Source organism: Typopeltis vanoorti, chromosome 2, assembly GCF_054136105.1.
Source record: "Typopeltis vanoorti isolate ZY-2024b chromosome 2, IOZ_Tvanoo_1.0, whole genome shotgun sequence".
NCBI classification, from domain to species: domain Eukaryota; kingdom Metazoa; phylum Arthropoda; class Arachnida; order Uropygi; family Thelyphonidae; genus Typopeltis; species Typopeltis vanoorti.
The window spans coordinates 33,458,289-33,482,504 of NC_143550.1; the positions used below are offsets into that span (position 1 = coordinate 33,458,289).

Here is a 24,216-nt window from a genome sequence, read left to right on the forward strand (position 1 = left end):
ACTTTACTGCAAGTCTTGATACAAAACCTTTATTTTTGCCTGTCATTGCTGGAGCACCACTGGTTGTCACTGCTATGAGCCTGTTCAGAGGAAGTTGATATTTTTCCAAAATGCTCCACACAATATCAAAATGTTTTCCCCTGTAGTGATTCCATGGATGGGAATCATTTCCAAGAACTCTTCCATAACATTCATATTGTCGTCGCAAGCCTAAAGAAACAGAGCAACTTGAGCCACGTCGTGAATATCGAAACTTTCTTCAAGTGCAATTGAAAAGCATTGTACGTTTGTGGATATTTCTTGTAACTGGTCACACAGATTATCTACCATTTCGGTTATTCTGGCTCTCACTGCTGATTCATTGGCTTGCATAATTTTTGAAAATATTTGTTGTTAACTTTGAAGTGAATTCTTCATACTTTTTAATTTTTCTTCCCTCAAAGCGTGAATATTGTCCTTTGTGAATTTTATCGTAGAGCCTTTTTATATTATATTCTTTGACATACAAGGATTGTTTAATTGAAGAGTTGTTTTGAAGGTTGGATAAACTACAGCTTAATTTTTTCATTACAAATAATGCACACAATTTTGTCCTTTGTTTTAATGCAGAAGTTATTCAATTCCCATTTTTCTTGAAATTTTCTCCCTCATCAGCAATTTTTCTTTTTCTTGTTGTCTTAGAAAGCGACATTACCTGGGTGAATAAATATATTATTAATAACAATTTTTATAAAAATGTCTGAATAAAAATGCACAAAACAGTAGACCAGTGCATGATACTATTGCAAATAAAAATAATAAAAAAAAGGGATTCTCTCACTGCTAGGTTGTCGTTGAATCGTGTTCGGTGCACTGACATGTGCTTCAAAGATCACTGATTGACTGTAGCAGGCAATTATAAACTCATAACCTAGATTCATATGAGCACGTATGCTGTGTGCAACTATAAATGTCGTATGAAAACGAATAAATCAATACAGTATTTACTCGAATATAACTCGCAGCCCCCCCCCAAATGAAAGCTAAAAAAATCGGTGTGAGATATATGCAGGAATTTTTGAAACTAAAGTTTTCAGGAAAAAACAGAAAATGGGGATGAGTTACCAAGAATCTCCTATTCGTTATCACCTTCCGGCCTTAAGAGCAGTTTCCTTGTGCGCATTGTCAAAGTCAACTAACCAAATAGTGTCATCTTCTTTCCCATTATTTCAAGTAAAAATTACAAGTGATTTACAAGATTTTAGATAGGTAATGAACAACCCTTCACTAATGACTAATGAGAAGTGAAAGCAGAACTTGAAATAGACAGCAATGGTAGGCCAATAGAAATAGAGAAGCTATAAAGATGTGCATATGATTTGTGTTGTATTAACAGATGATTGTGTTACCAAAACACAAAGCTGACAATTTTTGAGTTGAAACGCTAATTCTCTTTAACCGAATTCCATAATATCTGAAACTGCCATAACAACATTCACTCTAATGTCTTAGTTTTAACACATTTATGAATTTTATTGCAGCTCTGTGTTTGAGTTAGTGGGTGCACTCGCACACATCTAACTAAAAACAATAGTTTTTGTTAGATACTATGTTTGCTGGTGCAACATATGGTTTTGCTTGAGTATAAACAGCATTGTTAATGTGGGAGGGGGACATGTGATTCATTAGTTAGTACCGTTTTTATCTCAGTTGTCTCTAATTGCACTAAAGAAATATATTACACATGGTGAGAAAGATATTACATAGACAGCAAATGTCTCTGTACTTTATTCAGTTGTTCAATAAAACTTGTTTTTCTTTCATCTGCAATATAGTGGCAGTTGGGGAGGGCATGTTGTTTTCTGCGGGGAGTGAGTTATTGTCCTGACGTGAAAGTGGTTAAACTTCATTTTCATGTGCGACATATATGCAAAACTTTTTAATTTCTTTTTATGTAAAATAAAATCAGGGGTGCGAGTTATATTCGAGTAAATATAGTATTTCTGTTTTTTTTATATAAGGCAGCCATCCTTTTTTAATCTTTCCTTGAGGCGTCGTGGGCCACAAGAAATTGCTTTGTAGGCTGCAGGCTGCCAGTTGGACAGCCCTATTTAAAAGGTTCACTGGAATAAATAACAATTTCCTGGGGTTTTGAAAGTGCATCAAATGGGAATATGTGACAGATTTTTGATTTGGAAATTATATGAAAAACATATACAGAAATCAAGTTTAGATTCAAGTGCAATGAAATCGCACTTTATTTTCACTTTATAAAAGTGAAAATAATATGAGATAACCAAGCAAGTTAAAAGAGAGAGAGAGATTTAGTCATTATTGCTGGCTGTCCATGTGTAATAAAGTTTTTGTTTTGTTCTTTATTTATTTGTTTATTTTATTTAATTTTTTGGTTTACAATTTTTTATTTTATTTGTTTGTTTCATATTCTGTGTACCTACATTTGGTTCTGCACATTTTGCATTTTCAATCTCATGTTAACTCAGCTTCATTGTTTGGTTCCATACTAAATAAATTTTAAAAGAAATCCATATAAATAACTTTAAAAAATGTAACATATGTAATCATTTTTCCATTCAAGAATATTCAGACATGTTCTTCTGTCAGTAGTTCTAATAATATTTAATCAATAATGTTAGAGACATTTAATTTGTAGCCTTATCGGGGGTTGTTGGTGAAGGGGTGGTCAGCTTCTTATACATAAAGCTTTTGCTCTTGCTGTTAATCTTTGAGCTATGTGGAAATAATTTTAAGAAATCTAGAATCATAGTATTTAGTTTCTTTTACATGCATGTTTTTTTAAAAAGTATATTCTTTTTATATATTTTTAGTATCAGTATAGATTCATTTGAATGGTGGGACAGTTGCTCATATTAAAAGCTTGTTAATTACGTAAATGTTATTATCACACCTTTTCTGCTTTGAAAATCCATTATCATCAAAAATAGGATATAAAAATGATTAATCGGTCAACTATATTTTCCTTAAAGAAATTCAACTCTTTAAAAGGTCTTAAAAATAAGGGACCAGAATGCTCATTGATGCTGAACTTATTGGATGCTAAGATTTGGTGTTTCTTAGCTTTAAAACTTGTTTTGCAGAAATTTCGAGGTTTGTCCAAGGAATTCCTGAATTTTAAATAAAATATTTTCCTTTCTAACTATTCAACCTTGTCACTGTCAAAGTACTCTCCTCCACTTTGTATACACTGTTGCCAGTGTTTTGTCCATCCTTTTTGTCAGTCGACTCAATGTTAGCTTTTCAATGTCAGTTTCAATTTGGGAAATATTAAAACAAAGTCTGCTGGGGCAAAGTTAGGTGAGTAAGTGGGCTGTGGAACAACTGTTGTTTCATGTTTTGCCAAAAATTGATGGATTAGAATGATGTGGGCATGTTATCATGATGAAGCATCCATTGGTTTTCCCTCCAAGCATCAGGCCTTTTTTGATAGCCTCACTAAGATGTTACATTACCTTAAGATAATACTCCTTGTTCATTATCTTGCCTTTTGGAAGAAATTCATGGGGAGCAATGCCCTCAGAATTGAAAAAAACTGTCATCTCTTTGATGTTTGACCATACTAGTCTCGCCTTTTTTTTTGGGTTGTGGTGACCCTTTTGACACCCACTGTGACGATTGGGATTTAGTTTCCATGTCTTAGCCATAAACCTGCATCTCATCCCCAAATGTTTTTTGAAAAGTTTTCATCCTCGTCGACTAAAAAGCTCTTGGCTCACATCAGCTCTAATTTTATTTTTGACTGTCAGTCAGAAAGCAAGGCAGAAATTTGGCTGCAATGTAATGCATGCCTAAATTTTGCACAAGAATCACATGACATGCAGTTTTTGAAATGTTTACTTCTTCAGCTACCCCACAAGCAGTTAAACAGCAGTTAGAATGGATGACTTCACGGACTTTTGCAACATTTTTATCAATTTTCGATGTTGGTGGTTGTCCTGAATGGAGATCATCGTCAACTGAAGTTCAACCATCTTTGAAACGTTTCCACCACTCATACGTTTGAGTCCAGCCTTAAGCCTCATTTCCAAATGCTGTTTTTTTTAACATTTCACATGTCTCCATGAAAGATTTTCCCAACTTGATGTAAAACTTCCCACAAACTCATTGATCATGAAAATTGTTCATTTTAAGCACAACAATTCGCCAGATGCACTGAACATGTGTTGACACAAACAGACATAGTACGATAACTAAGCAAAATATCGCATTGCAGTTTTCGCTAGGCTATTTCCCAATGTTGCTGCTAGATTGCAGTATATGAAGCATGCAGCTAGTAGCTTTGTTAGCACTATAATATAATTCAAAAGTTTGGGAATTTCCTGGAACAAACCTTGTAACTATGAATCTAATTAATCTCTGCAGCAGGTGGACATTACTTTGTGTGTGTCTTCAAGTTTGTACTAATATGTGGGTTGATGGAAAAACGATGTCTTTAACTTAGAATAAAATAATAGTTTATTTGTCTTGGGATTTATTTAGTATACCCAAACACTATATTTATTCTTCTTAAAAATATATTTAAATCCAATTTAAATTAAATTAAATTAATTTAAATTAAAATATATAAAAATACCACTGGACTTTACAAACATCCAGTAGTATATATTACAATTCTTTCTCTCTGTGTAAAGAAATTTTCTCTCAAACCAATGCTGTGGCATTGGTTTGAGGGAATTATATAATTATCTGCAATGAGATAATTATATAACAGCAGTTATATAGTGATATTCATTATATTATGTTTAATAGGAAATTATATTCTTATTTTAATTCTTTACCCAAGGATAAACAAAATTTGAATTTCAAGCATCTCTGACTAGTCTATTTATGTATATAGGCTGCTCCATTCTATGTAGTTGACTCTCACTATAGGAAACTTGTGCATCACAGGAGTAATTAATTTGTTATAGCAGTTAGTTTGCTATAGTGCATTTACTTTAGCATTGGGCATGGTAGAGAGAACTTCTCACTAGTTTTGTGTGTGTGTGTGTGTGGCGAAATATAATGGTTTTTACTGTAGTTAGTCAATTGTATAACCGACTATTTTCTAAGTCTCTGTGAGTTCAGTGTAGTGAGAGGTAGCTGTTTCATATCATTAAATGATGGTTGTATTAAGAAGAATATAATAAATTTAGTTTAATCCTTTATCCAAGTGTGCCAGTTTGTCCATAATAGCATAAGCTATTATGGACAAACTGGTCGATCTGCACAAATTGGTCTTGAAGAACATCAAGAATGAATTTCTCTTAAAAAAACCCAACAAATCTGGTTTAGCAAGCCACATTTTATCTGCAAAACAGAGGATTAAGTAGAACAAAGCAAAAAAGTAACTTTTGTGTGTAACATTCTTCTGGAAAGACTCTACAAAGAAAGCTGTGAGGCACTCATTCATTCACAACCTGAACCTGAACAAAAGTAATTTTCCAAAATTGAGAAAGTTTTAGGCAAGTTAGATTAACTAATACTCACCATTCGTGTGTTCCTTAATTGTAATTAAATTTTGCTCATATTTAAAAATAATTAACTAAATTAATTTATTTTGAACATCTATTAATGCATATGGAGCTATTCTCCTGCAGCCTATTGTGCACATAATATCATGTACTTTCAGTTAAATTGTTCTTTTTTAGAGTTTTCCTGTAACTGTATTGACAATGGCTATGAAACTAAACCAAAAATTTTACAAATAAAAATTTTAAACCTAAGTGATTCTGGTATTAATATTTTATGATGAGTGGGCTCCCACCTGAAACTTCTATATACTTTTCCTACTTATATGACTTTATAAAGATTTTCATATCATTTCTGAGAACAAACCCAGTTTAAATTTGGATAAATATGATAGTTATTCATATCAACTCACCTGATAGCCATAATGTAAAACATTAGCAGCAGTATAGGCACCGATAATATTTCCAATAGATGGTGAAGCTCCCCAAACTCCCATTACTAAACCTCGACTACATAAACAATAAGAAAAATAAACAGATTTACAACAGAATTGAGAAAGAATAAATTTAATGAACTGAAATCATATGAAGAACTGTTTCTATGTACAAAAAAAGTTTTGAAAATATAGTACATAATGACAAATTGTTTACATTAGAAGGTAGTGATTAATGCAGAATCATTAATAAGAAAAACTGTCTGAAATATCACAGCTATAAATTATGCTACTTTTTATTCTGATGTGTATTAAATAAAAACTAACAAGGCATATTAATATGCATGCATATTACCTATGAGAGATGAAAAGACTTTTAACTGGATACAGTCTACTGAGTTCTTTTAATTTTTGAAGTGCACAGTATAACATTATAAATAATCACCTGGTTACCTTTAAATACTTCACATTTAAATTTTATTCAAACAATACACAGGTGAAGATTTGTTAGTATAAATGAAAAAAAATAGGGCATTGCTTCACAAAATACCAGTTTTCTTTATCTTACATAAGAAAAAATACTTTTCTTTTATTTGTTGCCTTTTAGTCTAAATATAGACAAGTCTTGCAAACAGTAAATATGACTATTCTTTCTTCTAAGATTGGGATCAGCATTCATTGTGAAGAATTTATGGAAACAAAAACACGTTGGAGGTAATTACTTTTCTTCTAATTATGAAAATAGCACTCTATGTTTCGACCTCTGCATTGAGGTCATCATCAAGTAAATGTACTTATGCACAGGACACAAGCTACATGCCACTACACAAAAGTAGGATTAATCTAATTGCTTTGTTAATCGTTTACCTGGGCCTGACCTCTGGTGAAAAAAAATAATAATAAATAAAATAAATAAAAAATTATACATAAATATAAATTACTTTAAAAAAATAATTTTTATACATAAGTATAATACTATACAGATGATAAAAAAATCTAAACAGAAATAAAGTTTTATGGTGAAACTATGTTAAACACATCTCTACAGTCCTCTTTATATTAAGGTTTTCTTGTGTTGGGGTTCTGCCATCATGTTGTGGATAGGTTGCAGATGGGTCATTCATATTCTTGGAATTACTAATCCATCATTCTTGTTTAGATTCACATGATGTTTTAGCATCTGACAACCTTCTTTGAACTTTTGAATGAGGTTTTGGTGCAGTGTAGGTGCCTTTCCAACTGATTCTGTGACATGACTGAGGTGCATAGTCTGATAGGCCCATTTTACCACAATGGAGGTACAGCTTCTGCTACTTGTATTTTTTTTTATAAACATTTCCATAATCTCTGTTTCAGAATTGGCACTGATAATTCTCAGTTCTTTAAAATCTTACATGTGCAACAGCTAGTCAACACCTCTTTGCAGTTCAAGCTCACAAGAAAATCATTCACTCCTCTATTGCTGTCTTCTGAAAAAATTTTAATCACTTATTAATGTTCTAAACAGTACAATTTACAAGTTTTCAAATCCAATTGAAACTTGAAAATAAACTTGAAAAATTTACAAGTTTTCAAATCCAATATTAATAAGTTTCTTCTTTCTTATCAACTTTCTGCCCATCTATAATACTAAATATACTATAGGATGAACAGCTCTTTGTTCATTCCTTCTATTGCTGTCTTTTGAAATAGTTTTATATCAGTTATTAAAGTTCTAAACAGTTCTATTTGCAGGTTTTCAAATCCCACCTTATCAATTTTCTGCCCATCCATAGTACTAATGTATATATAGGAAATATAACTTCTAATGAATGAGATTACCATTAAAAAAAGTAATAAGAACATTTTTAAAAAAAATTTTTTAACTGGAATAATTCTTTAGGATATGTATTCATTTGGATGCAATTTCACATTAGAACCTGATGATTAACAAGTGACAAATATGAGGGATGTTCTAACAGTAATCCTCTCTTGTAACAGCTTCCTACTCAGAAGAAATATATCAATGAAATGAAAGCGGTACCTCAATATGGGTACTTTCAAATGCTTTACTCTACTGAACTAGTCTACCACTCCTCTGCTAATCTAATCATGCAAGAATATGAGCAGTCACCAGTCAAGATCCATATCAAACCAACTTCTCATCTATTTTCTTCCCTTCTTCTATCTGTCTCTGTTCTTTAGAATAGTCATTCACAATGAAAACAACACTGCACCTTTGCAAGAAATACAGTAATAGATCCTTCTTTCTCCTGAATCACTTGTCTACAAAATGTATTATAGGTTTTCTGACTTCTCATGTGTGAGGTTAATATACAAAAAAAAGTTTGATGCCTTTATTTTTATCCTTATTTCTTAGATTGAGAGATTATAACATAATCTCCCTCCCTTCCTCTCTTTCAATACATTTTCTCGTAACAATGTTTTTCTAAGCTGTTAGAGTAAAACTATTCAGATTATTTTTGGAACCATTTTCTCACCTCTGTTTTTCTTCATTTTCAAAATGAGGAATGTGATGTGCTCTTGAGATGTGCCTTCAATTTACAAAATAACTAAGTCCATGGAGCAAGTTTGGGTTGTAGATAGGATTTTCCATAGCTATAAATCAGATCTCTTCAAGAGCTACTTAAGTAAATGTGCTTGTGTATGTGTGACTCACATCTGGTATCAACACTTGGAAGTTGATTAGTGCTCATACTGATCTTTAATGGAGAAAACACACACGCACACACAACTAGAGATAATAATAAATAAATTTATATTTAGCTAATAAATTATTAAACTAATATTTTGCTTTGGTCACCAAGGCATCTTCATGGGCACAAAGAAATAGATAACAGGCAAATTTGTTAAGATTTAGTAAATGTTATAATTCCATGGCAGATATATAACATTCACAAAATCTGAACAAAATCAGTTGTCTCACTTTGCCTAAAATACGGAAGGCTGTTATTTTGAGATTGTTAACAAGTTTCCACCATTGCACTCACAGAGGGTATCAGCTAAGGCTGTAGGATGCTACCTTTAATAATCTGTTTGCCTTCTGCTAGTATGCCAGCATGTAAGTGTATTTCTCTATGCCCATTAAGATGACTTGGTAACCAAGACAAAATATTGGCATAGTAATTTATTAGCTAAATATATTTAGCTAATAAATTACCCCGACTGGCCTAATTCCACCTTAACAATATGGAAGCCAACAAGTACACATTTCTTGGGAAGGATCCCATATAGAACATTCCTGGAACCCAGTCTACCTTGGTGCGATTCTCTATCGCACTCTTTCATATAAAACACACAGAAAAAACAAATGCAAAAGTTAATGCAAGTGACAATATACTAAGAAAGCTTACTTCCTCCAAATGGGGTGCAAAGCCTGGTACACTGAGATCTTCTACCTTAGTCCTTTGCTATTCACCTGATGAATATGCCTACCCTGTATGGGCCAAATCCTGCGATTTTGAAAAACTGGACCCAACACTAAATTTGCCACTTAATAACAGGATGCCTGAAACCAACATATTATGAGACCTATATACTTTGGTCAGTATTGCCCCCCCCCCTTCAATCCAAAGATATGCATTCTCAGTTGACTAAAGAAGCAGACAAATGAATGATGAGGACCCCACTATTTGGCCAGACTCCAGTGCCCCAAACACTAAGATCTCGAGATAGCTTTCTAGTAACTGTTGAACCACCCAAAAAACCCTCCAGAGACAAGGCTTCAACAATGGCATACACTGTACCCTGAGAGTAATACTGGTATCCCAATAGCTAAACATCTTTCACCTGGTGCCCACTTGGACTGGAACACCTAGAAAAGCCTTAGGCTATGAACGATAAGAGACCGCAAACAAAATCTCATTAAATGGGGCTTCCTCATTGGGCTGATAACTTAGTGTGAGACAACCCAGTTCATGGAACACACTTTCTTTCTTGTCCCCCTTCTTCAGTCACCCTGCATCAAGAGGACCTTACATCTTGCATAGAAAGAGCAGTTAATTGCGCAAGATACTGGAGGAACATTTGACTTTATTTATTGTATATAACTTGTATACAGTTTACCATTCCCTTTAAATTTTACTTATTATGCCCTTTAAAATTTAAGCTATTCTCATTTATAATATATCCTAATTAGCTGTAAATAATGTTGTACCAATCATTTATTAATGTATCACTTGTGTTTGGATATGAAATAAATCTCTTGAAGTGTGCTTTCTCCATTAAATCTCAAACATAATGTGGCCTCATATGTTGCAAAAGCAATGGCGGTTTCTCACAACCCTGAATAATTCTTTGTTTAAACGTTCTAAATGTCTTCATTATGTCTTTACAAACTTTATTGTTTCTCTTCTCAGTGAATGATGGCTTGGCTGTCTCAAAAGACAGTCAGTATGCACTTTCTGGCAAGTGGTTGAGTTCTGAACTTTTTTTTTTTTTGGCATCAGTGAGATTGGGTGATGATATTCCAGAGACCGAATTTTCACTGTAGTCATAATGGTGGATCTGCCATTTGTCCTCCAGTCACAATTCTGGAAAGAGGTAATGCTGCAGCAACAAACTTCAAGTTCTCTTCTGTTTTACTAGTCAATTGATACAGTACTCAACATCCATACACCTGATTACAGCCCTTGGTTCATGTTAATCCATCATTAAACTCAAGTGGCAGCAATCTCGGATTTATTTGCCAATTTTTCTGATTAACAGCTTGGCTTTCTACTTATGGAAATCATCAGTTGCAATTATGTCTACTTTTCTGATCCATCAACTCTGCCATCAATGTTTGTTCTTTGTACCATGACAACTTACAGTATCAACATCTATGGCTGCTTCACCATAAAAACCCTTTATAACTGACGATGAATTTCAATAACAATTACACTTTTATGAATTAAAAATCTGATTACTGCATACCGTTTTACATGCTTTAACAAACTTGTATAAGCATGTAAATATAACATGAGAAACACAACTTTTAGCAACATTTAGGAACACTGGCATTTATTTGCTATAGGCTTTGCAGCCTCTTGCATATGTGATATAAAATATATAAAATACATATATTGATATAAAAAATCACAAACTACATATTTCAAGGTCATTCAAACTCCATGTGGTGTGTACACACACACACAGCAATTACTTATGGAATATTCCACATAGTTACAGTTACTAATTACCTAATGAGTTGGGCAGGAAGATGATTCACAGGTAGATGACGGAACTGTGTTTAGAAGTAATCCTAAGTCAGGTAATCAGGAATGGATTAGTACCCTTGGATTTGATATTTTGGTCCTTGCTAATCAATAGATTCACCTATGATTTTAGGCCCAAATCTTAGTTGCAAAATTTCTGATGATGGTGCAAAGCTGGATAAATAAATCAATTGTTTGGATGATTTCAGTTTTTGCAAGACAATCTTAAATGAAAGAGTGGACAAGGAAATTCTGATTTAGTTGGAATTATGGCTGAAGCAACTAGGCTATCAGCTGGTATATTATCTAAAATTGATATACTGCAGTAAAAGAAAGAAGGAATGAATATGAAATAATAACTCTTCTAAATGTAGTGGCATGAGGGTTACAGATGCAGAAGAGGTTGTTCAACCAATGAGTGCACATTTTGTTAAAAGCTATCAACCTGGTGTACGCGACATTCAGCTCACTGCTACCTCTTCATTGGATGAAGAAATACAGGTGTATGAGAACGAGGTATTAGAGCTGTTGCACAAACTGAATAAGAATTCAGCAATAGAGACTGATTAGTGTGCTAAAAGATTGTTCAGCTGAACTGGCTATTCCTTTGACCAGGCTGTTTAAATGAGTCTCAGAACAGGTAAGATTCTGAAGGAATGGAAAGAATGCATGGTAATTCCACATAAGGGTGGTTCAAAGACTGATGTATCTAACTATCAACCAATTAGTATCTCAGGAGTGCTGGTAAAGATTTTGGAAAAATTGATTAAGGCTCGAATTCAGAAATGGGTTGACAGTGAATCTCTACTTTGCAATAAACAACATGGGTTTACTAAGGGAAGGTCATGTTTTAGAGACTTGGTCACATTCTATAACAACATAACCACTGAACTCGACAAGGGGAATGGATACACCATGATACTTTTGGATTTTGCTAAGGCTTTTGACAAAATACAGCATGAACTGTTGCATGAATTGGAAACTATCGGTTTGAGTTATAAAATATTGGTGTGGATAAGAAGATGGCTGACAGATATCAAAAAGTGGTATACTGGGGATGAGAGTTTGCAAAATTTAATTCATCCATACCCACCTTTCTGGACAGGATGTCTCCTATAAGTTGGAAAAATACCTCAAGAAAGAATTCTCCGAGCACCAAGAGCCACGTCAACATCGGCCTCTGCCCTGCCCTATGAATATAGTGTCCAAAAGAAAACAGAGGAAGAGAGTCTACCCAGCAATGCAGGCCCTCTACAAGAAAAACAGGGATATGCGCTAAAGCTATCCTAGGAAGCACTTCCCCCTCCACTTCTGGAAGAGCAACATGAAAATTCGTGAAGTATTGGAGCTCCATCTTCTCCACTCCACCTCTACATCTCCCAGACTGTGACAAGACAGTGACACTGCGATCCATCCCTGCATCAGACTTATATAGCCCGACATCTCTAGAAGAAATCAAATCAGCTTTTCCACCTACAGCATCTGCCTCGGGACCAGGCGGTTTCACCGTTTCTAGGCTACGCAAGGTTCTATTACCCATTCTACAGGACCTACTAAATGTTCTTCTCTCCACCAAAGTCATCCTGCCTTATTTTCATGCATCCAGGATGATATTCATTCCTAAGAAAGAAACTTCATTCACTGCAGCTGAATATAGGCCCATCACCATCTCTCCTGTCACTTTTTCATAAGATTTTAGTCCAAAGATTGAAAAAGTTCATCCAACATGATTATCGGCAGAGAGCCTTTGTCCCTTCGGATGGCTGCACTGAGAACATCTATCTTCTCTCCTCCCTCCGCTCTGATTCCTGACGCCGACTGGAGCCTCTCTATATGGCATCACTGGACCTCCAGAAGGCCTTTGATAGCATCTCCCTTCCTACTATCCTTTGAGTTCTGGACACCTGTCAATGGATAGCAGGAAGGGAGATGCTTTCTATCCTATACCTTAAAGCTTTACTCTGGTAGCTCTATAACTATCATGACAGGATCCCAGGCAACCGTGATTCACGCAGTGCGGGGTGCTCACCAGGAAGATCCTCTGTCTCCTCTCTTCTTTAATAGTATCATAGATGAGTTTCTTCGCTCCCTTCCTAACCATATTGGTTACTCTCTAGGTGCTTCTTCCTTTAATGATATGGCCTTTGCAGACAACCTCATTCTTATAGCCTCCACTAATATAGGCTTTTGCAGGAGCTCCTCGACCAGGCAGTTTACTTCTTTCATGTTAGAGGCATAAAGATTAATGCTGAGAAGTCTAGCTCACTAGCCCTTGTCCCTTCTGGTCACGACAAGAAGCTTAAGGTCGAGAACGCAGCATTTCTATGCACGGGAGGCCATTGCATCCTTTGACCAGCCTAGAGAAGTGGAGATACCTAGGTATAATGTTCACTCCAAAGGGGAGGTCTTCTGTCCCTTCAGCCTTAGAAGCTGCGCTTACATCTTTGAGGAAGGCTCATCTTAAGCCCCAGCAGAGGCTCTTTATTCTAACCTATTATTTACTACCCCACTTTTACCATAAATTGGTACTGGGCAGGAGGTATGTCTCAGTACCATCCCGAATGGTCAGGGATGTCCATTCTGCTGTTAGATCACGGCTTCGATTGCCACCGGACACCCATATTTTCATATATCGCATATTTCATGCTAGGATGAAGGATGGTGGACTCAGAGTTCTGTCGCTCAGGCAGCTTGTTACTCGCCTAATGTTTAATAGATTAGACAAGCTAGAATCATCTTCCTCCCCAATCTGTAGGGATGCCTTCATTAGTCCTATACTACAAGAAGACTTTAGACATACCAAGAGTTGGACCCAGTATCAGTGCTCCCTGATTGTGACTGAGCCAGCAGAGCACAAGATGCGGCATCTCTGCTCCACCATTCACTTATTCATACCACTTTCGACACGTATCATCTTTTTCATGACCCCTGGCAAAATTTTAGCTATGTGTGACATGTAGTTCTCGTTTGAACATTTAAAATGACCATGTTCGCATTTTTTTATAAAAATGCAGAAAAAACGAGTTTTGTGTAGTGATAAAACACTTTTATTTGAAGAAGTGGACAGCCATGCAGATCAAAGCCAAGTTAGATGCAGTTCATGGGGACTCTGCACCAGCATTAAAGACTATTTATTTTTAGATAAATGATTTTTTTTTTTAAATAACGAAACCTGCGGTGCAATCATAATTAAAAGAAACACACGTATTAACCACAGTGAAAATTATTTAATTGTAAATATTTCATCCTAAGTATCTTAGGACATCATCAGTACAGTAGTTTTAAACAATAATAGGAATAACACACAGTCAGGGCGCATGATTACAATAGAATCTCATTAAACGTGCATAACGTGCTACAGTAGTAAGAAAAAAAAAAAAAAAACCATTTTGTATGACAATTTCCCATACTTTAGGAATAGTAAGAACGTCGTTGCGGTTTAAGTTTAATCTGTGTAGTAGAGCTTCAGAACTTTCTTTGTATAAACATTCATGTTTATATAAAGATATATGCAAAAGTTTAGACATTTCCCAATGGATTCTATGGTTTGGATTTTCAATTCCGTGTTCAGAGAGGCCAGATTTCTGCGGTTTAAAAAGACGCATGTGGTCTTGCTGTTCCGAGATGCGTTTCTGAACAGACCTACCTGTCTGTCCAAAGTAAGATCATTTGCATGAGCATGGAATCTCATAAACGCCAGGCAACATCAGAGGTGAGAGTTTGTCCTTAGGAGAAGGTAACAAGTTGTAAATTTGGTTGATAGGTTTGTAAGTAGTGGCAAAATTGTATTTCTTCATAATTTTAGAAAGACGTTCTGAGATGCCTTTAACGTAAGGTATGGGAATCCTATGGACTTCTTCCTGTCTGGTTTGATGTGTGGAGAAGTGACTACTGATGATTTTTTTGAGTTGTTTTAGGATTATATCCATTTAGGATAGCTATATTTTTGATTACTTCTAATTCCTGGTTTAAAGATTCTTCAGAGGAGCAGAATTTGTGTGCTCTGGAAACTACGATTTAATAATGCCAGATTTCTGAGATGGATGATGAGCAGAAGAATTGTGAATGTAGTGACCTGAAAACGTAGGCTTGCGAAAGACATGGCGATGGAACCGTCTTCTTTTCTTTGGATGTATAAATCCAAAAAGGAGATACCCTGTGGAGATTCTTTTTCTAACGTAAAGTTGATGTGATGATGAAGAAGGTTAATTTTATCTAGAAACAGTTGTAATTCATGTTCGGGATGATCCCAGACTGCAAATACGTCGTCGACATATCTTAACCAAATTTTTTGGTTTGGGTTCAAAAGTGAATATTTTTTCCTCAAGGTGTTCTAGAAACAAGTTTGCTAGGTTTGGTGATAAAGGCGATCCCATTACTGTTCCTTCTTCTTGCTTGTAAATTTGACCTTTCCAGGTGAAGTAACCTGATGCAATAACAAACTTGAACAATTTAACTATATCAGATTTTTTTTTTTTTTTTTTTTTGTACTACTGTAGCACATTATGCACGTTTAATGAGATTCTAATGTAATCATGCACCCTAACTGTATGTTATTCCTATTATTGTTTAAAACTACTGTACTGATGATGTCCTAAGATACTTAGGATGAAATATTTACAATTAAATAATTTTCACTGTGGTTAATACGTGTTTCTTTTAATTAGATAAATGAATTTAAATGTGGTCGTAAGTCCATCAAAGATGAAGTGCACTCCAGACACCCGACAGAGGTACCACAAAGGAAATGATCGACAAAATCCCTTGTATCATTATGAAAGACCGCCGAGTGAGCGTGCGTGAAATTGCTGAGCTTGTAGGCATCTCAACTGAATGGGTGTATAATATCCTGCACGAAACATTGCACGTGAAAAAGCTGTGTGCGAGATGGGTGTCATGATTGTTGACTGTCGATCAAAAACGCATGCAAAAAGCATTTCAAGGCAGTGTTTAGCAATGTTTAATCACAATTTGCAGGATTTTTTGTGTCGATTCGTGACTGAAGACGAAACTTGGATCCACCACTACACACCTGAGTCCAAGCAGCAGTCAAAATAGTCGATAATGTCCAGTGAAAGGGCACTGAAAAAAGCAAAAACTGTTTTGTCAACTGGGAAGTTGATGGCAACTGTTTTTTTGGGATTCCCAAGGAAAAGGGTAAGACAATAACAGGAGTCTATTATGCGTCATTGTTGGATGGAGTCTATTATGCGTCATTAAAAGAAGAGCTGAAGAAAAAAACGGCCAAGATTAGCACACAAAAACGTGCTCTTTCATCAAGACATGCAAGTATTGATGCTATACATTTGTTTATAAAATAAAAGAAAGTAACCACGGACTGAAGGAAATCATTAACTGTTAAGCGCTTCAACCTGTAGGCCTAAAATCAATCAGACTAACAGTATGGATTTCGACACTCAATCTTTAACCAAATAATCTTGCTTACATTACCTACTTCTGGATGCATGTCATGGAAAGGTTTAAAAAAATGGTGCAGTTGCTACTGAAATTTCCACAATATTCAAATCAATCTAGTATAGAGACCAACTTTACAATATATGGCCTATTCTGTCATTTGTAATTGGGATCAGTTTTCTCTATGCCAGTCATCATGTACTGTGACTACTTATGGTAGATGGGTGGCTATCTTTCTTCATATTTTCCTACCAATAACCTGAATGCTCCAGGTCTCCAAACTTTCATCTATCTTTCCTCTTACAAATACATTGCCTTCTCTCACCAATCTCAAATCCTGCCCATCATTTGGTTGATACTACTACACACCATTTCTTCTCCACATTTGATAAACTTTGTAGTGTTCTAACATTACAAGCTTCAAGATCTTCCATAACCAATGTCTTAAACCAGTAGTTCCCAAACTGTATGCCATGGTGTACAATGTGGGAACCACAAACCATAACAGCTAAGTTTTTAGGACACAAATACTTAGTAAGTAGCTTGGACCTAACAGTTTTCATCCTCAGTGAAGAAAGGATGAACAGTTAGATGATGACAAGAAAGTGGTCATGGACACTTGTGGCAGTTAACTACATGAAAGAGTGGACAGACTGTCAACTTAAATTATACCAAAACTCAAAAGTACAGTCTTCTTTATTACAAGAAATATCTTAATGCTGGCTTGTCTGAATATATAGCATCCCGACTGTCCAACCAACACCTTGTAGGTTCAAATCCCACTATGGCATAGATGTTCATCGGTCTAGGTGGTAAATAGTTTTTGTTGTCCAGTGTGGGACTAACACTCTGCTTATTGAAAGCTTGAAGTAGCTTGAAAAAATTACGTTATCAGTACCAGGCATGGGGTTCCATCACAATGATGATCTAACTCTTTTCTTACCTATAATATTCTATATGATACAAGTTCCAAACTTTTGCAGTTGAAATTGACCAAAACGTTCCTTAATAGTACCTGGATCTCCAGGCAAAATCAGATTTCCCTTCTTGGGCTGACATATCCATCAGTCTTTTCTGACATAAACACATATCTATAGCCTTCACAGTCACAAAAGGGGCATCTTTCTGCTCAAGATACCACTTCTCGATACTACTATTATCCTTATACATATTCCAAATCTGTCTGCCCTTTAAATACTGATAACCCCTTTCTCACAGATTCACTCCAATTACTCTCTCACAGACATTCCATTTCTGCTATCCCTTCTATGGCTATTTTTCATGAACAATGTTCTGGTCAAGTGGACACCAATATTTCATCACTTTCTTCCAAGACTGTAAGAACATAAGCTGCAGGTCAATAACCCTTTACTGTCCAGCTTCAAACTTAAACTCATTTGTCTTTCCCCCTCTTTCATTTCATGCATTTGTGTTCTTCAAAACAGCATTCCTCTAAACCACAGTCTTATGTATATCCAATATGAGAGATTGTGTATCTGATATGCATAAGTTGCCAAGAGGAGCAAATAAAGTTTATAAGATATTTTATAGCATGAAAATAAGAATAAGTATGAAGAGCAATCTGTGAACTGTGAATAAAAGTAAACAACAAGGGAATGAGAAATGGAATGTGGTGGGATTGGAAACGGAGAGTTGTAGAGTAGATGCCCTCCCTTGATGAGTCTTTGGACTCCTTGGAGGTGTCATGTAATAATAATAATAATATGCAAGCAAGTGCTGTATCTTTTGGAGTGAAATGTGCACTGACAATGACAATAAGAAGACACAGGCACAGCAACAGCTACACCTGACATAAACCTCCATAAATTTCTTACAGGAATTCAACTAGTTTGTTATATATCTACTGTACTACTTTTAATTTAATTTGATATCAGAATATCTCTGACAATAATGCATTCCTTGTGATCATGCTTCTGTATATAAAAAATTACTTCCTGGTTTACAATGCGCTTACTCAACTTCTATCAGGGAAACTTACTCTGCTACATGGAAACCTGGTCTCAAACTTTGCTCAGTTATATAACATGCAAAGTAATACTTCTGTGCAAAATTTTAGCTATGAATACTAACTGTATGTATTCACAAATGCCAAGGCATGAATTGCTGTAGTAGTACATGTAGTAAAATAAAAATGATAAAAAAGATACAGCACTTGCTTGCATATTATTATTATTATGTGACACCTCCGAGAAGTCCAAAGACTCATCAAGGGAGGGCACCTACTCTACAAGACTCCACCACTCAATCCATCTATTACAGCGAACTGCATCATCTACACCAATGCCATCAACTGCCCACTACCACCACTAATATTTTCACAGATGATCACAAATATTCATGTCCTTGGTGGGATTTGAACCCACAGCCTTTTGGCTGGAGAGTGGATACACTAACCACTTGGCCAACCAGGCTAGCAAATGACAATCACTCTGCATCTGTGACAGGACATACAATTACCACTGCAGGATTCACTTGTACAGTTTCGAAGCATGCCACAGACAGAAATTCATATTTTAACATCCCCTCCCAGATAATACCTGCAGTTATCAATTGATTCAATAATATCAATATCAGTTGTAAGTATTAATTGATGCTCTTTATTACTCAGAAAATTCTGAGGTGTTCCCATGACAACATTGAAAAGATGGCTCATTTCTTTCTTTCTCACTTCTCCATTGCCAAGCTAGCAAAAATCTTTGCTTTCTTCTTTTTGAGCTTAACAACTTCTATGATATTCAGTCCCTTTCCTCTCTTCCTATTTATCTATTCCCTTTTCTTTCCTCCTATTAATCTATTCTACCTGATTTATACTGCTATCTCTATTTACCCAATTCTGTAGTTAAGGTACATAAGGGCAGCTTTCTACAGCTATCAGTTTACCCATTGTTGAAATATTTCATTAATTAGAATTGACCTATTTCCTCAAAAAACACAAGTGGGAAAATTTGATGCATAAATTCATATTTAATAATAAGAATGTTATTCTTCGTCAAATTTTATCTTGTAAAAAAATATTATGCCTGGAAAACTCTCAGTTAAGTCATAATATTTTAAATATTCCTGGAGAAGAGAATTTTCACAGCCACTTCACAGATTTAATTAGAATTATAGTGGTAAGGATATGCAACACACAGATCTAGTGGGGGAGGGGGGAAGCACAGCTAAAGGTCTGAATTACCTTAATGTAAAGGTTGATCTGAATATATGATGAGTTAATGGACCCACAGATAATAAACGGATACTGATTATTTCAAGAATTTGTGAATAAACACAATAAATGAAAGGTAAAACCACTTGAAAAAAAAAAAAAAGAATACTTACCTGGATTTTCCAAACCAATTTCCAACAATAGCAACTACAGTAGGCCATCCTGTTGATTGAAATAATCCAGTCAAAATCCAAAATACTACATACCAAGCAATGTTATATACATGCCACCATTCACTTACTGTACCAAACAAGAAAACCTGAAAGAAAAGCAAACTGCATTAATAAAAACTATAATGGGGAAGGTGAAAGACCAGCTTTATTAAACCGATTTTATTTAAGTTTGCTAGATTTTAATTGTTCAAAGGTGTGGATTTTTATGTTCTAGAATAAATGAAGAAATTTTCTCCTGATATAGTAAAACTTTCTTTATGTATTCTGGCTCTGGAGGTGGTGTCATGGTGTGGAATACATTCTGTTGGTAAGAAACAGGTCCCTTGATATTGCTGGAAGGTCAGGTGTCCTCGAAGGAATATCTGAAAATGTTGCCAAGCAATTCGATCCTGCAATGTTGACTTTTTATCCAGTATGACAGTTGTTTCATGGATGATAATGCTGTCCATCACATAAGAATTGTTTAGTAGTGGTTCAGCAAGCATGACAGCGACTTCCACCACAAAGATACAGGACCTGCAAGACAAGACTTGTCTGTCCACCACAAAGCCCAGATCTGAACTACAATACAAATGTATGGAACATGTTGGAAAACATGTCCAAGGGCAAAATCCTCTTCGATGAAATCTGAGCTGGTTAAAGGACTAACTGGTGAACACCTGGTATGTTGTGGATGTAAATGCAATCCAGCACCTTGTGGAATCTATGCCAAACCACATATGTACTGTAATTTGAGCTAAAAGAGGTCCACCAGGGTATTAAATAAAACTTTCTAGTTCAGTGGCCAGTATGATTCATTCTGAAGTTACTATTATGTTTCTGCACCTTGTATTTGATACCATTTCAGTTATAATGATGCGTTTTCTATCTAGCATAGCTCTGTAAATGCGATCCACATTCTCTGAAACGTGAAGTTTCAGATGTTTCTGGGAGAAGAAAAAAAAAAGTGCTACAAAAATTAAACATTTCAACTTTCTTCTCTACTGTCTGGAAACCAGACTCTTTTTTCTTTTCAAAGAGATAGTGCATCCTTGGCTTCTTCCTGGTGTATATAAAAATCCTTGTTCATGCTAACTACATGGCCAAACTAGTCAATCTGTTTAGGTCAGGAATAAAAAAAATGAATTGCATTAGTTTCTAAGAACTTTGAATATCCACAGTGATATTGGCATAATCACTGTAACTGGTGGCAAAAAAATTGATCACTACAGTTTCTTTAATTATGGAAATTTATGGAGAATATTCAAAGAATCTGAGACTTTATGTAAAAGCAAATCTGAATACAAAAGATTCCCTGTCTCTTTCTCACACTTAAGGGATAGTATTCAAAAGATTAAACATTCAATGTTTATTTATATATATACACTACTTGGAAAGAAGTCAATGGACACTATAGTGTGATGAACAAAATGTATGTTTTTTTTTAATCATGGCACCCACTTTAATAAGATACAGGACCTGCAGTGATATCAGCAATCACTATGGAGAATAATGTCCACAAGCATATGATAGTGATCAATGGGAATTTTCGACCATTCTTCCTGCACACACTGGTTCTGTGTGTGCAGGAAGAATATTCAGGGTTCTGTGCAGACCAACCAAGTGTAGTGACCTTCATGTTCACAACCCATGCAGTTACAGCAGCAGCTTTATGACATGGTGCACTGTTTTGCAGAAAGTGATATTGGTCAGTTCTGTAGAAATGCTATAAAGTAGGAAGCACTGCACTGTTCAGAATGTCCAGATACCTCTCAGAATCCAAATGTTTATGGTGTTAAATTGTGAATGAAACTATGTTGTGTAATTTATTTTTTTCATTCACATTTAACATTGCTTATTATATATTAATCATGATTTCTATAAAAATTATTTATTGTTCCTTAATTAAGGATTACTATTTAAATATTTAATCTAAACTAAACCTACTATTAATTTATTAATTAATATGTGTAGAAATTTATGATAACTAAAATATATATATAAAGTAACAAAAAGTGTTATTATAAATAATTGTATACGTAATGAAAAAGCTGATTAAGTAGCTCAAATATTCTGTTTATTCTTATTTGTAAAAATTTAACGTTATGTAATCACTTATGTAGTAGTAGAGCGTTGTATTACATTAGCGAAATGTTTGCGTTCATTGGTTGTCATGGAGACGCATGAAATAAACAAGCACGAGTCGAAGAGTGCGTGACCTTGGAACCAAAAGAAGAAAGAAAGGCAATAAGAATTAATTAGAGAAAAGGAGAGAGTTTTGCGGAACCTGAAGGAAGGTAGGATACAAGCAAAGTGAAGGAAAATTATAAATTCTTTAGGGCAGAAATTCATGAGAATAGTGTTGAGAAGTGAGCAAAAACGTAGTGAATCATATACTCAGCTGCAAGTGAGATCAGCTGTTGTTGTAGAGGAAAATTGATGTCATAATCGGATAAATAAAGAACTGGACATTCAATGGGAAATTCTGATTAGTTCCAGTTAGTCTAGGATTACGTCTTAATTCTATGTTGCCCTGAGAAGAATTATAATGAATTTAACTAGTTGGAGAAAAGTAAACAAGGAAAGATATCAGTACCTTATTGCTGTTGTTTAGAGTAGTGAAGCGCGATTAACAGTAGTTCAGTTAAAGCGTTGGAGAATTTTATTTAATGTGTTCCGTTAGCTTAAATAAGTTAATTCATAAGTGTGCTCACAATAAATTGATGTATTAAAGATTGTATCTGGTAAGAGTAGTCATACATGTTTGTTTATTCTAACATTAACTATAACGTATCTTCGAAGTTCAAGGTCCGAAATAAGATTGCTTGGAATATTGTCTACCTTGATTAGTGCCTGCTGTGAATTTAAACATTAAGTACAACTGATAGATATGTGCAGACTGATCAAATGAGAAGTTTTGTTTTATTAACTTGAGTTAAGAAAGCTTGTAATTTTGAAGCTGTGAATTGTATGTTAAAGTTTAGAACATTGAATTGGAATGAGTGACTTAGCAAGATGTATTAAGTTATTTGTATTGTTTCATTTAAAAGTAGAATTCTTGTATTTGTTATATATCATATATTAAATGTTTTATTTTATTAATCTAAATATTGTGTTTGCCTGAATTCCCTTTTATTGCACCGTTCATAAAAAATTCGAATCTTGCGGGTGCCCCAACTAGAATAGTAAATAATTCGGCCTAAATGAGAAGACTGCTAACTTAATTAAGAATTGATCCTACTGTTTTATATAGACTAATCTAAAAATAGGGTGGCGCAGTATAATTATAAATTTCCCTACTTTTGGATCGGTGATCAATTTGCAATTAGTTGTTTTATTAATAAGAGTGACTTGAAGCAAGATGGCAGATTAGAACACAAATGAAAATAGAACGTCACGACAATGGCACCACAAACAGAGGTCCAAGGCCAAACCAGAAAAAACAGGACCATACCATCACCCCACCACATCAGAACTTCATAGTTGGAGTTATCTGGTAAAGAGATGTTTGATAGACATCTGCCACACAACCGTGCATCTGCTAAGTAGAGAGCATAGTGCATTTCATTACTCCACAGCACAGTTTTCCAAGTTTTCACATCCCACTATACATGCTCTTTGCACCACCAAAGACGATGCTGCATGTTGGTTCAGATAATGTGGAGCTTGTATACTGCAGCCTACAATGGAAATCTATGTTGTGAGTCTCAGTTCTGAATGTTTTTGTGCCAATTCAAGTTCCAGTCAGTGCTCGGAACTCCGCATTCAATGTTTTCAGTCCACAAATGGTGGTTTTTACATATTCTTCATAGCACCCTATGCTCAATGTTCAGAGAGTATGGTGAGTCGTCCACTGTGGGAAGCACTTGTAGCTCACTCCCTGCACTTTTATCTCAGTATGGTATCACTGATGATTGTTGACCTGGGATGGTCCAATTTGTCCATAATTTGCAAAACAGATAGGTCTGAAACATGGCATCCTATCACAATGCTGCTTTCAAACTCCATCAGTTCCCTTCCCACAGCCATTTCACCTGGATGTAGTTCCAGTATAAATTGCTCCAATTTATACCAGCTACAAACATGACTCATTACTGTGGACGTCATTTTACTATTCTTTAATTGTGTGTTTAGTCATGTGTTTACTCTGATAATATTGGTGTTATGCTTATCAAATAGCATTTGTTATTAAATTATTAATTTTTTTTACTAAAATTAAGCTTCCAAGTAATCGGCATTTTTTATCTATTTTAATGACTGTTAGCAACACATTTAAAATATAGGTTATTTCCAATCTAACTCTCTAATCCATATGTGAAGAGGTTT

General features: G+C 35.0%; 1 protein-coding gene across 1 annotated transcript in view; it reads right to left on the bottom strand.

The window, feature by feature from the left end:
• LOC150108910 (sugar phosphate exchanger 3-like) overlaps window positions 1-24,216 on the bottom strand; it is a 136,860-nt gene that overhangs the window by 62,757 nt on the left and 49,887 nt on the right. Inside the window, exons 5-6 of the mRNA XM_090404226.1 lie at window positions 19,852-19,997; window positions 5,879-5,975 (exon numbers count right to left, since the gene is read on the bottom strand). Of these exons, the coding sequence (XP_090260352.1) occupies window positions 5,879-5,975; window positions 19,852-19,997 (243 nt within the window). The remainder of the gene's footprint in view (window positions 1-5,878; window positions 5,976-19,851; window positions 19,998-24,216) is intronic.